Source organism: Bos javanicus, chromosome 6 (genome assembly GCF_032452875.1).
Source record: "Bos javanicus breed banteng chromosome 6, ARS-OSU_banteng_1.0, whole genome shotgun sequence".
Classification (NCBI taxonomy): domain Eukaryota; kingdom Metazoa; phylum Chordata; class Mammalia; order Artiodactyla; family Bovidae; genus Bos; species Bos javanicus.
The window spans coordinates 30,667,715-30,682,885 of record NC_083873.1 but is presented as its reverse complement, the minus strand read 5'-3'; the positions used below and the strand labels follow the sequence as shown (position 1 = coordinate 30,682,885).

Sequence of the window (15,171 nt, the reverse complement as noted above, 5' to 3'; positions counted from 1 at the left end):
ATTAAAAGTAATACAGCTGTGTGCATATGTTATATGAAATTACAGGACCATTTTATTTAAGGGACTTGAACGTTCCCCCGTTTTGGGAGTGGGCAGTAAAGTCCTGGAACCAGTCTCCCTAAACCTCCCAGATACTGCAGGACAACTGTATTCACTAAACCAAGACACTTTAATATGAATTCCTTAAATCAGGAATTCCTCCTCCTGTATATAAGGGAGAATAATTTTGAACCTCAGCCCTTGGAGAGAGGAGACCACAATAGAATATTTTACTCACCTGCTTTGGATAAACAAATGATGCTGACTTTATTAGTGCTGCTGCTGCTGCTGCTAAGTCGCTTCAGCAGGCCGCCAGACTCCCCCGTCCCTGGGATTCTGCAGGCACGAACATTGGAGCGGGTTGCCATTGCCTTCTCCAGCCTTTATTAGTGAGGGCTGCCATAACAAAATAACGCAGACTGAGTGCCATAAAGAGCAGACTGATTTTCTCCCATATCTAGAGGCTAGAAGTCTAAGATCCAGGTGTCGGTGGGGTTGGTGTCTTGTGAAGGCCTTTCTCTTCAGCCTCCTCCCTGTGTGCCCACGCTGCCTTTCCCCCATGCACATGTATCCTTGGTTCCTCTCTCTCATAGGTTACTAACCTAACTGACTCATTTGAAGTTGGTCACTTCTATGAAGGACCTGTCTCCAAATATGTTACATCTTGAGGTCATGGAGGTTGGAACTTTAGCATAGGAATTTTGGAGGGGACATAATTTGGCCTGTAACACCAATATTTGCATAAGAGCTAATGTATGTTGGATATTGACAGTGTGCCAATTTTCCAAATTAAATTTTATGTGCACATTAACCCTGTGATTATTAGCATCTCTTTTTTATAGAGGACACTGAGACTTAGATTAAGTAACTTGGCTGAGAGATGGGATTGAAATTCAAGTCTTTTGGGCTCTAGTGTCCATGTTGTCTTAGGTAAGAACTGAGTACTAGGAAACAAAAACACAGAGATAAGAGGGTTGAAATATATAAACCGCTGTTTTGCAGTGTCCACTAAGGTCTTGCTAGTAAGTAACCTCTGAAGTGGAAAATCATTTAATGCCAGCCCTGGTTGACTATTAATTTTTTCTTTAAAAATTAGGAGGAGTTTTGGTTTAAGATGGAAACGTGAATGAAGCTAAAGAATTTTGGCACATGATTGTGCTAAGACAGATTTGCACAAACAAAATTTGTCTTATTTTCAGGTTGCTCAAAATGCCTTTCTGCTTTTTGTCTTTTGCAGAAGATTCTAGTGTTCCAGAAACTCCAGAAAATGACAGAAAAGCAAGTATATCGTATTTCAAGAATCAAAGAGGGATTCAATACATTGATTTGTCTTCTGATAGTGAAGATGTTGTTTCCCCAAATTGCTCCAGTACAGTTCAAGAGAAAAAATTCAACAAAGACACGGTGATTATAGTGTAAGCAACTTAATAGGTTCATTATATTTGCATGTATTAAACCCCCCCCCTTTTTTTTTTTAGAAAAAGTTAACTTATGTTGAAAATTTTTGATGATTTCCACCCCACTTTTTTCCTTTTCCTGACTGCATCATGGTCATTTTTTCCTAACATAGAGCTGTAAACACATAAGTGTGTGTGTATGTACATGTTTATGTGTATGTGTGTGAGATTGATTGATTCTGGACTGATTTTCTCTATTATTATTTTTTTGACCTCACAAGTTGGCTTGCGGGTTCTTAGTTTCTGAACCAGGGATTGAGCCCAGGACACGGCAGTAAAAGCACTGAATCCTAACTAATGGACCACCAGGAAATCCCTCGGTTCTGATTTTCAGAAAAAAAGTTCAGTTAGAGTAAATATTTAATCTTTTCATTCTCCATAGATAGGGAATTTATTTTAACAAGTACCTTTGATCATTTGTAACTACTTCCTGATTTGTTCTTGAGTCCGATTGACATTTTTGGACATTTTGGGGACACATTCAGTGAGCTAGTACAGAGCTTGTATGATAGATAGAAATGTAGTAAGTACATAAAAAATGCAATATGCCAAATAATAAATCTGATGGGCAAAGGGAGGGGGGAGAGGGGATACAGGATTTGGGGCCAGGGTTAAGGGCCAAGGGTAAAGTACATGGTTGGAAAAGACTTTATTAAGAAGATGTTGCTTGAGCAGAGATGTGAATGTGCTGGGAGGGGCATTAGGAATATCCTGCTTAGTGACCTTTAGTGGTGTTATGCCTGTTTAGGGAAAAGGAGTGGGTCCCATCATCATGGTCCCATCATCAACAGTGACAGACTTTATTTTGGGTGGCTCCAAAATCACTGCATATGGTGACTGCAGCCATGAAATTAAAAGACACTTGCTTCTTGGAAGAAAAGCTATGACCAACCTAGACAGCATATTAAAAAACAGAGACATTGCTTCCCCAACAAAGGTCCATCTAGTCAAAGCTATGGTTTTTCCAGTAGTCATGTATGGATGTGAGAATTGGACTATAAAGAAGCTGAGGGCCAAAGAATTGATGCTTCTCAACTGTGGTGTTGGAGAAGACTCTTGAGAGTCCCTTGGGCTGCAAGGAGATCCAACCAGTCCATCCTAAAGGAGATCAGTCTTGGATGTTCATTGGAAGGACTGATGTGGAAGCTGAAACTCCAGTACTTTGGCTACCTGATGTGAAGAACTGACTCATTTGAAAAGACCCTGATGCTGGGAAAGATTGAGGGTGGGAGGAGAAGGGGATGACAGAAGATGGGATGGTTGGATGACTTCACTGACTCAATGATCATGAGTTTGAGTAGACTCCAGGAGTTGGTGTTGGACAGGGAGGCCGGCATGCTGCAGACCATAGGGTTGCAAAGAGTTGGACACAACTGAGCGACTGAACTAAACTGACTGACTAGGGCTAATGCTAGAAAGTGAAGGACCTAAGGTCACAAGGTGAGGAGTAGAATAGGGAAAGGACTTTATCTAGTTAATAAGCCCATAGGCTATTTGGCTTTTATTCTGAATGAGAATAAAAGGAGCTAAAGGAGCATACTGAGTAGAGGAGTAAAATGACCTGATTAATATGTTTAAAAGTCTTTAAGGGTATAGGGAAGTGGTAGTAGAATCATGAATACTTTTGTAATAACTAAGGCAAAAAAAAAGGATGGAAGCTTAGACCATTTTCGTACCTATGGATGTGAATGAGAAGTAGTTAGATTCTGGATATACTCTTAAGGTAGAGCAGAGAGGCTTTATTGATGGATTGCAAATGGAATGGCAGAGAAGGGAGTATGGATGACCCTAAGATAATTTGACCTGGGCAACTGGAAGGATGGAGTTAACAGTAACTGGGATAAGGAGTACTCTCTTGAGTGTGATAGAGAACAGCGTTAGAAGGAAAGATTGGCAATTAAGTCTTGGACATGCTGTGTTTGAGAAGACTCTTGGACATCTAAGTGGACGTGTCAGGTAGGCAATTTAGATTTGTAACATTAGGTTCTGGAGAAAGGTCTAGGTTCCACATGTATATTTAGGTGTTGTCAGGATGAAAACTGCAGTGTTAGTTGCTCAGTTATGTCTGACTCTTTGCAACCCAATGAACTATAGCCCGCCAGGCTCCTGTGTCCTTGAAATTCTCCAGGCAAGAATACCAGAGTGAGTTACCATTCCTTTCTCCAGGGGATCTTCCCGACCCAGGGATGGAACCTGGGTCTCCTGCATTGCAGGCCCTTGATATTAAAAGATACACGATTAGATAAAATCACTAAGAGACACTGTAGTATAGCTGGAATACAGACAATGCCTTGATTGAAGGACTTAGGCCAGGGGAACTCTTGATTTTAGGAACGGAGCGACATGAGAAGAAACTGGTAGAAGATTCTAAGAAGGAGCAGTCATTGAGGTAAAACTCAAAAAGTTGTGTGATGAGAGGCTAAGTGAGGAAAGTGATGCAAGAGATCAAGACTGTCCTCTGCTAAGATGAGGACTTTCTCTTAAAATGAATTTCCTCTTGTACATAAGCTTAGGTGAACATGCCTTTGTCTTGAATTTTACTCTGAAATAAAAAATAGTGATGATCCTATGTGGTAGATCCTGAGGAAAATTGATACATTAGCACTCCAAATTTTACTTTTTATTTTGAAAAGAATTTAAATTTACAGAAAAGTTACAAGAAAAACCAGTTTCCACAAGCTTTTTAAAAAGATTCATCCTTTGTTAACATTTTTCCACGTTGCTTGTCACCTTCATATAATAATAGAATTATTGTATTTTTATTTATTTTTTTATGCCTGCACTGGACTTTCTCTAGTTACAGTGAGTGGGGACTACTCCAGTTGTAGTGCTCAGGCTGCCCATTGCATTGATTTCTCTTGTTGCAAAACATGGGCTCTGGGTACTCAGGCTTCAGTGGTTGCAGCTCACAGGCTATAGAGCACAGGCTCAGTAGTTGTGGTGCATGAGCTTAGCTGTCCTACATTACATGGGATCTTCCTGGACCAAGGATCAAACTTGTTTCCCCTTAAAATATAAATTGATGTACTCATTCCTCCACTAAGAATGTCTTGTAATGAAAAAAAATAATTAGCTGAACGAAGCTTTGTGCTTAGTAATGTAGTTGTTTTTCCCTCTGATTTAAGTTCCTTATCTTTTGATGGACAGATTACAAACAGTTTGATTTCAAGGACAGGTGGTTAGTCCATGAATCATATTTTGAGTAGTACTCTATAATAAAATTTTCTCTAGCATCATGCATTGGGTTTAGTTCATCATGTGTCTTTGGTTTAATCTGAAATTATCTCAGCCTTTTTTTTTGGTTCCCATGATTTTCGTTACTTGTGAAGGTAATAAACCAGGTTTTTTAGGATGTCTCTCACTTTCTACATGGCTTCCCTGTGGCTCAGACAGGAAAGAATCTGCCTGCAATGCGAGAGACCCAGTTTCGATTCCTGGGTCAGGAAGATACCCTGAAGAAGGGAATGGCACCCCACTCCAATATTCTTGTCATGGACAGAGGAGCCTGGCAGACTACTGTCCATGGGGTTGCAAAGAGTCAAACATGACTGAGTGACTGACACTTTGATTTTTTCAATTTCTACACCCCTAATGCACCCAAGAATTGATGCTTTTGAAGTGGGGTGTTGGAGAAGACTCTTGAGAGTCCCTTGGACTGCAAGAAGATCAAACCAGTCAATCCTAAAGGAAATGAGTCCTGAATATGCATTGGAAAGACTTATGCTGAAGCTGAAACTCCAGTACTTAGGCCACCTGATGTGAAGAACTGATTCATTGGAAGAGACCTTGATGCTGGGAAAGATCGAAGGCAGGAGGAGAAAGGGATGACACAGGATGAGATGGTTGGATGGCATCACTGACTTGATGAACATCACTTTGAGTAAGCTCCAGGAGTTGTTGATGGACAGGGAAGCCTGGTGTGCTGCAGTCCATGGGGTTACAAAGAGTCAGAAATGACTGAGCAACTAAACTGACTGATACCATAGATTAGTTTATCAATTTTTCAACAATGCATAAGAGAGTTTACCCTTCTCTCCGTAGAGTTTTGTTTGTTCTCTTTTGTTCTCTCCTAATTGATGGGCTTAAGTTGAATTCTCAAGCCTGAAATTAGAATTTGCCATTTCTTCAAGTAGCACCTTTTTAAAGGAATGGCATTTGGCAATCTGGGAGTGAAGTGTGTTCTTTCTTTGCTGTTAGGTGAAACGGGATTGTCATTGCCCTTTCAGCAAGAATGGGCTAGGATATGAGAGAGAATGTTGTGGGGTTTTTGTTATTGTTGCTTTTAAAATCGTAAGTTTGTGATAATATATTTTATTCTGACCTAATACTGTAAGACTCTTCCTTGCCTTTCCTCTGTATTTCCTTCTCTGATAGTGAGAACTCTGCTTCCACCAGTATCGTTATATTTGCTAATTTGTTCAGTCACCCAGTATACGTATAATAGTTTCAGAATTGCTGTTGTCATACTGCTTGACTGTAAAGCCCACTAAGAGTTTAAGATTTGTTCATAAGTTTTATGTTGTCTTTAGGTGAAGGTGTATGGTTACAGTACTTAGATTATTTATTGAAAATTTTCTTTGTTATTCACTTCAAGTGTAGTTCAGTATGTTAATTTTTGTTTGTATTCCTTTTAGGGTTTTTTTTCCATTGTCTCTCTTAAAAAATTTTTTACCTTCAAATATTTAAAATATTGACATGGTTCCAAAAATCAAAACTCTACATAGAATGTGCTTAGAGAATAATTAAAGTAGGAAATGGCAACCCACTCCAATATCCTTGCCTGGAAAATCCCATGGACAGAGGAGCCTGGCAGGCTGCAGTCCGTGGGGTTGCAAAGAGTTGGACATGACTGAGCATCTAAGCACAGAGAAGTAGTAACTTCCTGTCCCTTCTCTACCAGCCTCTTCCTCCTCCCACCTCAGAACTAACCAGTTAGTTTTTTGTCATACTTTGTTTCTCTTTCATGTGTCTTTTTTCTTCTTTGCTACACAGAAGTTAGCACTCTATCTTGTGCTGTCTATGAATAAATAATGTGTATGTATAGATGTATGTGTACATTTATTCTTTGTTTTATTAACTTCAGTTCAGTCTCTCAGTCATGTCCGACTGTGATCCCATGGACTGCAGCACGCCGGGCTTCTCTGTCCACCAACTCCTGGACCTTGCTCAAACTCATGTCCATTGAGTCGGTGATGCCATCCAACCATCTCATCCTCTGTCATACATGATATATATCCTGGAAATCATGTCAGCTCATAAAAATCTTTATTGTTTTTCACAACACTGTTTTCCATAGTTACAATCAGTTACAATCAATGCATGGGCCTTTTTAATTATCAGGGTTTCTTAACCTTGACACTGCTGACACTTTGCGCCAGGTAGTTCTTTGTTCTGAGGGGCTGCTATGTATGTTGTAGAATGTTTAACAGAATCCCTGACCTCTACCAGTTAAATGCCAGTAGCACCTCGCTAGGCAAGACAATCAAAAATGTCTCCAGCCACTGTCACATGTCCTCTAAGGGAAATTGCCTCCCTTTTGAGAACCACAGATAGAGATAATTTTATTTCTTAGGTATGGTCTTGCTCCCTGTCTCCTGTACAGTGTTGCTAACCTCCGTCCATAGTTCATCAGTCATTCTGTCTATCTAGTCCCTTAAATCTATTTCTCACTTCCACTGTATAATCATAAGAGATGTGATTTAGGTTATACCTGAATGATCTAGTGGTTGTCCCTAGTTTATTCAATTTAAGTCTAATTTGGCAATAAGGAATTCATGATCTGAGCCACAGTCAGCTCCCAGTCTTGCTTTTGCTGACTGTATAAAACTTCTCCATCTTTGGCTGCAAAGGGTATAATCTACCTGATTTCAGTGTTGACCATCTGGTGATGTCCATGTGTAGAGTCTTCTCTTGTGTTGTTGGAAGAAGGTGTTTGCTATGACTAGTACATTCTCGGCAAAACTCTGTTAGCCTTTGACCTGCTTCATCCTGTACTCCAAGGCCAGATTTACCTGGTGTTACTCCAGATATTTCTTGACTTCCTACTTTTGCATAATGAAAAGGACATGTTTTTGGGGTGTTAGTTCTAAAAGGTCTCGAAGGTCTTCATAGAACCATTTAACTTTAGCTTCTTCACCATTACTGGTCAGGGCACAGACTTGGATTGCTATGATATTGAATGGTTTGCCTTGGAAATGAACAGAGATCATTCTGTTGTTTTTGAGATTGCATCCAAGTACTGCATTGCAGACTCGTTGACTATGATGGCTACTCCATTTCTTCTAAGGGATTCTTGCCCACAGTAGTAGATATAATGGTCATCTGAGTTATTCACCCAACAGTCCATTTTAGTTCGCTGATTCCTAAAATGTCAGTATTCACTTTTGTCATCTCCTGTTTGACCACTTCCAATTTGCTGTGATTCATGAAGCTAACATTCCAGGTTCCTATGCAGTATTGCTCTTTACAGCATCGGACCTTGCTTCCATCACCAGTTACATCCACAACTGGGTGTTCTTTTTGCTTTGGCTCCGTCTCTTCATTCTTTCTGGAGTTATTTCTCCACTGATATCTAGCAGCATGTTGGGCACCTACCAACCTGGGGAGTTCATCTTTTAGTGTCCTATCTTTTTGCCTTTTCGTACTGTTCATGGGGTTCTCAAGGCAAGAATACTGAAGTGGTTTGCCATTCCCTTCTCCTGTGGACCACATTTTATCAGAACTTTCTGCCATGACCCGTCCGTCTTGGGTGGCCCTGCGTGGTATGGCTCATGGTTTCATTGAGTTAGACAAGGCTGTGGTCCATGTGATTAGATTGGTTAGTTTTCTGTGATTATGGTTTTCAGTCTGTCTGCCTTCTTCTGGAGAAGGATAAGAGGCTTATGGAAGCTTCCTGAAAATGGGTCTTTTTCTGATGGGTGGGGCCATGTTCAGTAAATCTTTAATGCAATTTTCTGTTCATGGGTGGACCTATGGGATTTAAGGGACTAGATCTGATAGACATAGTGCCTGATGAACTACAGACGGAGGTTCCTGACTTTGTACAGGAGACTGGGTTCAAGACCATCCCCAAGAAAAACAAATGCAAAAAAGTAAAATGGCTGTCTGAGGAGGCCTGTAAAAGAAGAGAAGTGAAAAACAAAGAGGAAAGGAAAGATATACCCATTTGAATGCAGAATTCCAGAGAACAGTAAGGAGGGATAAGAAAGGCTTCCTTGGTGATCAGTGCAAAGAAATATAGGAACAATAGAATGGGAAAGACTAGAGATCTCTTCAAGAAAATTAGAGATACCAAGGGAACATTTCATGCAAAGATGTGCTCAATGAAGGACAGAAACGGTATGGACCTAACAGAACCAGAAGATATTAAGAAGAGGTGGCAACAATACACAAAAGACATGTACAAAAAAGATCTTCACAGCCCAGATAATGACGATGGTGTGATCACTCATCTAGAGCCAGACGTTCTGGAATGTAAAGTCAAGTGGGCCTTAGGAAGCATCACTATGAACAAAGCTAGTGGCGGTGGTGGAATTCCAGTTGAGCTATTTCATATCCTAAAAGGTGATGCTGTGAAAGTGCTGCACTCAATATGTCAGCAAATTTGGAAAACTCAGCAGTGGCTCACTGCTACAGGACTGGAAAAGGTCAGTTTTCATTCCAATCCCAAAGAAAGGCAATGCCAAAGAATGTGCAAACTACCACACAGTTGTACTCATCTCACACGCGAGTAAAGAAATGCTCAAAATTCTCCAAGCCAGGCTTCAGAAATACATGAACTATGAAATTCCAGACGTTCAGGCTGGTTTTAGAAAATACAGAGGAACCAGAGGTCAAATTGCCAACATCTGCTGGATCATCGAAAATGCAAGCGAGTTCCAAAAAAAATCTATTTCTGGTTTATTGACTATGTCAAATCTTTTGACTGTGTGAATCATAATAAACTAGAAAATTCTGAAAGAGATGGGAATACCAGACCACCTGACCTGCCTCTTGAGAAATCTGTATGCAGGTCAAGAAGCAACAGTTAAAACTGGATATGAAACAATGGACTGGTTCCAAATTGGGAAAGGAGTACATCAAGGCTGTATATTGTCACCCTGCTTATTTAAATTATATGCAGAGTACATAATGAGAAACGCTAGGCTGGATGAAGCACAAACTGGAATCAAGATTGCCAGGAGAAATATCAATAACCTCAGATATGCAGATAACACCACCCTTATGGCAGAAAGCAAAAAACTAAAGAGCCTCTTGATAAAAGTGAAAGAGGAGAGTGGAAAAGTTGGCTTAAAGCTCAACATTCAGAAAACTAAGATCATGGCATCCAGTCCCATCACTTAATGGCAAATAGATGCAGAAACAGTGGCAGACTTTATTTTGGGGGGCTCCAAAATCACTGCAGATGGTGACTGCAGCCATGAAATTAAAAGATGCTTACTCCTTGGGGAAAAAGTTATGACCAACCTAGACAGCATACTAAAAGGCAGACATTACTTTGCCAACAAAGGTCCATCTAGTCAAGGCTGTGGTTTTTCCAGGAGTCATATGTGGATGTAAGAGTTGGGGTATAAAGAATGATGAGTGCCAAAGAATTGATGCTTTTGAATTGTGATAATGAAGAAGACTCTTTGAGATTCTTTTGCAATTAAAGGAGATCCAACCAGTCTGTCCTAAAGGAAATCAGTCGTAAATATTCTTTGGAAGGACTGATGTTCAAGCTGAAACTTCAATACTTTGGCCACCTGATGCAAAGAGCTGACCTATTTGAAAAGAGCCTGATGCTGGGAAAGATTTAAGGTGGGAGGAGAAGGGGAAGACAAAGCATGAGGTGGCTGGATGGCATCACCGATCAATGGACATGTGTTTATGTAAACTCCGGGAGTTGGTGATGGACAGGGATGCCTGGTGTGCTGCGGTTCTTGGGGTCGCAAAAAGTTGGATACAATTGAGAGACTGAACTGAACTGATAGAGATAGTAGAAACTCTGACAATTGGTGGAAGTATCTCAGGAAACATAATAGATAACAAGGAGCTGAAGGTAGAATCCTAGGTAATCAGTCAGTTCAGTCGCTTAGTCGGATCTTTGCGACCCCATGAACTGCAGCATGCCAGGCCTCCCTGTCCATCAGCAACTGCTGGAGTCTACCCAAACCCAAGTCCATTGAGTCGGTGGTGCCATCCCACCATCTCATCCTCTGTCGTCCCCTTCTTCTCATGCCCTCAATCTTTCCCAGCATCAGAGTCTTTGCTAATGAGTCAGCTCTTCCCATCAGGTGGTCAAAGTGTTGGAGTTTCAGCTTCAACCATTAGTCCTTCCAATGAACACCCAGGACTGATCTCCTTTAGGATGGACTGGTTGGATCTCCTTGTAGTCCAAGGGACTTTCAAGAGTCTTCTCCAACACCACAGTTCAAAAGAAACTATTTTTCGGCCCTCAACTTTCTTTATAGTCCAATTCTCACATCTGTACATGACTACTGGAAAAACCATAGCTTTGACTGGACACACCTTTGTTAGCAAAGTGATGTCTCTGCTTTTTAATATGCTGTCTAGGTTGGTCATAACTTTTTTCCCCAAGGAGTAAGCGTCTTAATTTCATGGCTGCAGTCACCAACTGCAGTGATTTTAGAGCCTGAAAAAATAAAGTCAGATGCTATTTCTGCTGTTTCCCCATCTATTTGCCATGAAGTGATGGGACTGGATGTCATGATCTTAGTTTTCTGAATGTTGAGCTTTAGGCCAACTTTCTCATTCTCCTCATTCACTTCATCAAGAGGCTCTTTAGTTCTTCTTCACTTTCTGCCATAAGGGTGGTGTCATCTGCATATCTGAGGTTACTGACATTTCTTCCTAGGCTCTTGAGTCCACCTTGGAATCCTAGATAATACTGGAGTTCAAAAAGGTAAAAAAAAGGAAGAAAGCCTTCTATACAGATTAAAGACAGGTGACACCACCCTTATGGCAGAAAGTGAAGAGGAACTCAAAAGCCTCTTGATGAAAGTTAAAGTGGAGAGTGAAAAAGTTGGCTGAAAGCTCAACATTCAGAAAACGAAGATCATGGCATCCGGTCCCATCACTTCATGGGAAATAGATGAGGAAACAGTGTCAGACTTTATTTTTTTGGGCTCCAAAAAATAGCAGTCATCACTGCAGATGGTGACTGTAGCCATGAAATTAAAAGACGCGTACTCCTTAGAAGGAAAGTTATGACCAACCTAGATAGCATATTCAAAAGCAGAGACATTACTTTGCCAACAAAGGTCCGTCTAGTCAAAGCTATGGTTTTTCCTGTGGTCATGTATGGATGTGAGAGTTGGACTGTGAAGAAGGCTGAGCACCGAAGAATTGATGCTTTTGAACTGTGGTGTTGGAGAAGACTCTTGAAAGTCCCTTGGACTGCAAGGAGATCCAACCAGTCCATTCTAAAGGAGATCAACCCTCGGATTTCTTTGGAAGGAATGATGCTGAAGCTGAAACTCCAGTACTTTGGCCACCTCATGTGAAGAGTTGACTCATTAGAAAAGACTCTGATGCTGGGAGGGATTGGGAGCAGGAGGAGAAGGGGACGACAGGATGAGATGGCCAGATGGCATCATCACTGACTTGATGAACGTGAGTCTGAGTGAACTCCCAGAGTTGGTGATGGACAGGGAGGGCTGGCATGCTGCGATTCATGGGGTCACAAAGAGTCAGACACGACTGAGCGACTGAACTGAAGAGGTAAAGGAAAAATCAGAAGTAATGATACTGCAGAACCCATGGGTGAGGGTTGGGGGTGGGGCTGCATTTTCAAAGAACAGTGTTTGAGACCACAGAAGGACAGATAACTAATGAACGATTTGGGGGTTTTGTTGTTGTTTTAAATCACATTTGACTTTATAGAGGATATTATTGCCCTTAGAACAATTACCCTGAGGCGATGGGGCAGAAGATTATATAACAGTAGAAGATATATACGGAGAAGGCAATGGCACCCCACTCCAGTACTTTTGCCTGGAAAATCCCATTGACGGAGGAGCCTGGTAGGCTGCAGTCCATGGGGTCGCTAGAGTCGGACACGACTGAGTAACTTCACTTTGACTTTTCACTTTCATGCATTGGAGAAGGAAATGGCAACCCACTCCAGTGTTCTTGCCTAGAGAATCCCAGGGAAGAGGAAGCCTGGTGGGCTGCCATCTATGGGGTCACACAGAGTTGGACACGACTGAAGCAACTTAGCAGCAGCAGCAGAAGATATATAACAGTAAGTTGAGAACCATAAAAGATACGAAGAAATAAAAATGCAATCTTGAATACATAGGCTTGGAGGCAAGCAGTTAAAGAGATAGATTCAGGGGAGAACATAGTAGACAGTTAATTCCTGTAGGCATTAGGCCTGGAATCCCTTAGCCCTGAGTGTGTGTGTAAAGGGAAAGGAATAAATAACTTGATCTGAGACCAGATAAAAGAACACAGAGTGGTTATTCTTGTTCTTGTAGATTTTTTCTTTTATTTTTAAAGCTTTATTCGTATTGGAAAATGATAGATAATGAACATATATATGCCACCTACATTTAACAATTGTTACTATTTTCCTGTTGCATTATTTTGTTTATTATTATTAGCTGAAGTATTTTAAAATGAATAATAGATACCCGAACACTCATCCCCTTAGTACTTGCTCTATATCCCACTTACATAAATACTACTATCAGTTCTCTACATCGTGTAATTCCCAGTTTATATTTAGGTTTCATGTGTTTTGTAGCTAGTTTTTCAAACCAGAATCCAAATAAGAAACATTTGAGTGTCATGACTCTTAATTACCTATACTTGGATCTTAAAATAGTACACTCCTCTCCTCTCTTTTTAAAGTACTTCAACTTACTGAAGAAATAGAGTGTTCTAGACAAAATAGACTTTTTCTGGTTGCTTCTTCATGATTGACTTGAATTTATTGCTCTATCTTTTCTATCTCCTATAAATTGGACATTAAGTCAAAGGCTTGATAAGATTCACTGTCAGCCTGAAAACTTCCTACATCAAGAGACACATGAGTTTGTCCCACAGAATGGTGATGAATCTGATCACTAGTTTAAGGGTGTGATGGTCAGAAGAGTAAGGACATTTAAAGTGGTTATGCAGTGTGAAAATTGTAAAAGGATTCCAACGTGAAAGCTTCATTTTCTCAGTGAACTCAGAGGCAGAAACCAGTTAGGAAGTGTGAATGTAGTAAGTCAGGGTGAAAATTTAGAGTTGAATATGTAAGGAATGAGAAATCTGGGTGTAATGGAAAGGGAGATATGTGTAATTGTCTTCATTAAAGGAAGAGATTTATTTAACCTTGTTACTTTAGAGCAGTTTTTCAGAGCAAGATTCAAGAAGTCAACCCAGAAGTTTGTTAAAATGGATACTTCTGTTCCTTCACAGTCCAGTTTATATGTTTTCAGGAGATTCTTAGTCATAACTGGTACCCTAACAGGTGCAGCTGAACTAAGTAAAGAGAAGTTACTAAAATACAGGTCCTGGATATGTGTCTAAAAGAACTGTCCAAAAACAGAATTAGCTGCATAGCGAAGTCTGCATTCTCTGGCACTAGGAATATACTTGACTATATTTCTTTCTCTGATCTCTGTGACTTCTACCCATTTGTTATACTTCTGATTTCTGATCTTCAGAATGCTTACTGTGTTAGAAAATCAAAATTTCAAAATGAATTCTGTTGTTTGGGAGAAACATGAATGAAATTTGGCTCACAGTGTCTTTTATGTAAGATAAACATATGAACTGAAATGTAATGAGATTAAAGTTAGTTGCTGTTGGATGAAGCCTTGTGTAAAACAAATGCTCCCTGTCTGCTAAAGAAACATTTTGTTCTTGGTAGACAGTCTAATATTGAATGGACCATTTTGATTTTAACACTTCGATCACCTAGGTAGACTGTGAAAATCCTTTTATATTTTTATTAGTGTATGCATGATAATTTCTCAGGAACAACATGACAACACCCATCTTTTATTCAGGGTACAGGTGAAAAAAGTAGGAAAGAGAAGTTGGGTATGCAATGGATGAGTATATTAACAAAATGGTTCACGTTTTTGCTGTTCTTTTCTATCCTGGCCCAGAGAATTTGAAATATGTTCAAAGTATGCTGACTTTCTCAGTGTAGATGTACAACTGTACTGAAATGGAAAAAATAACAACTTGTTTTAATCTTTAACAGATACAGATTACATTTATTATTGAAAAGAACTGCAAATGTATTGTATTATATATGTACAGTTATATTCATCTATAATGAGATAACATTAGTAATACATTAAAATACTGTTTTTTTCCCCTCCGAAAATACTTTTAGTTCTGAGCCATCTGAAGATGAAGAGTCCCAAGGCCTTCCTACCATGGCCACTAGAAACAATAATGATATTTCAGAATTGGAGGACCTTTCGGAATTGGAAGACCTTAAAGATGCTAAACTTCAGACCTTGAAGGAGCTTTTTCCACAAAGAAGTGACAGTGATTTACTTAAGGTTATACCCCTTTCTAGTAATTGGTTATTACAGCTGTAATGATGCTTAAAATGTCTCCTGTATCCAGTGCTATATTCAGTAGATAGTCATTTTTCTAAAAATATCTTATGTTTGAAGATAATTAATTTGATAATAAAAGCAGATGCCAGAGATTTACTTGTTGA

At 39.9% G+C, this 15,171-nt stretch overlaps 1 protein-coding gene across 6 annotated transcripts in view; it reads left to right on the top strand.

The window, feature by feature from the left end:
* The window catches only part of SMARCAD1 (SWI/SNF-related, matrix-associated actin-dependent regulator of chromatin, subfamily a, containing DEAD/H box 1), a 90,959-nt gene that overhangs the window by 24,352 nt on the left and 51,436 nt on the right, over positions 1-15,171 (top strand). For 5 of the 6 annotated variants that reach the window (XM_061419645.1, XM_061419648.1, XM_061419646.1 and 2 more), the window contains 2 exons: positions 1,277-1,454; positions 14,836-15,007. In XM_061419645.1, the coding sequence (XP_061275629.1) occupies positions 1,277-1,454; positions 14,836-15,007 (350 nt within the window). Of the gene's footprint in view, positions 1-1,276; positions 1,455-11,990; positions 12,742-14,835; positions 15,008-15,171 lie in introns of those variants that run through there. The other variant, XM_061419651.1, reaches the window with a different exon arrangement.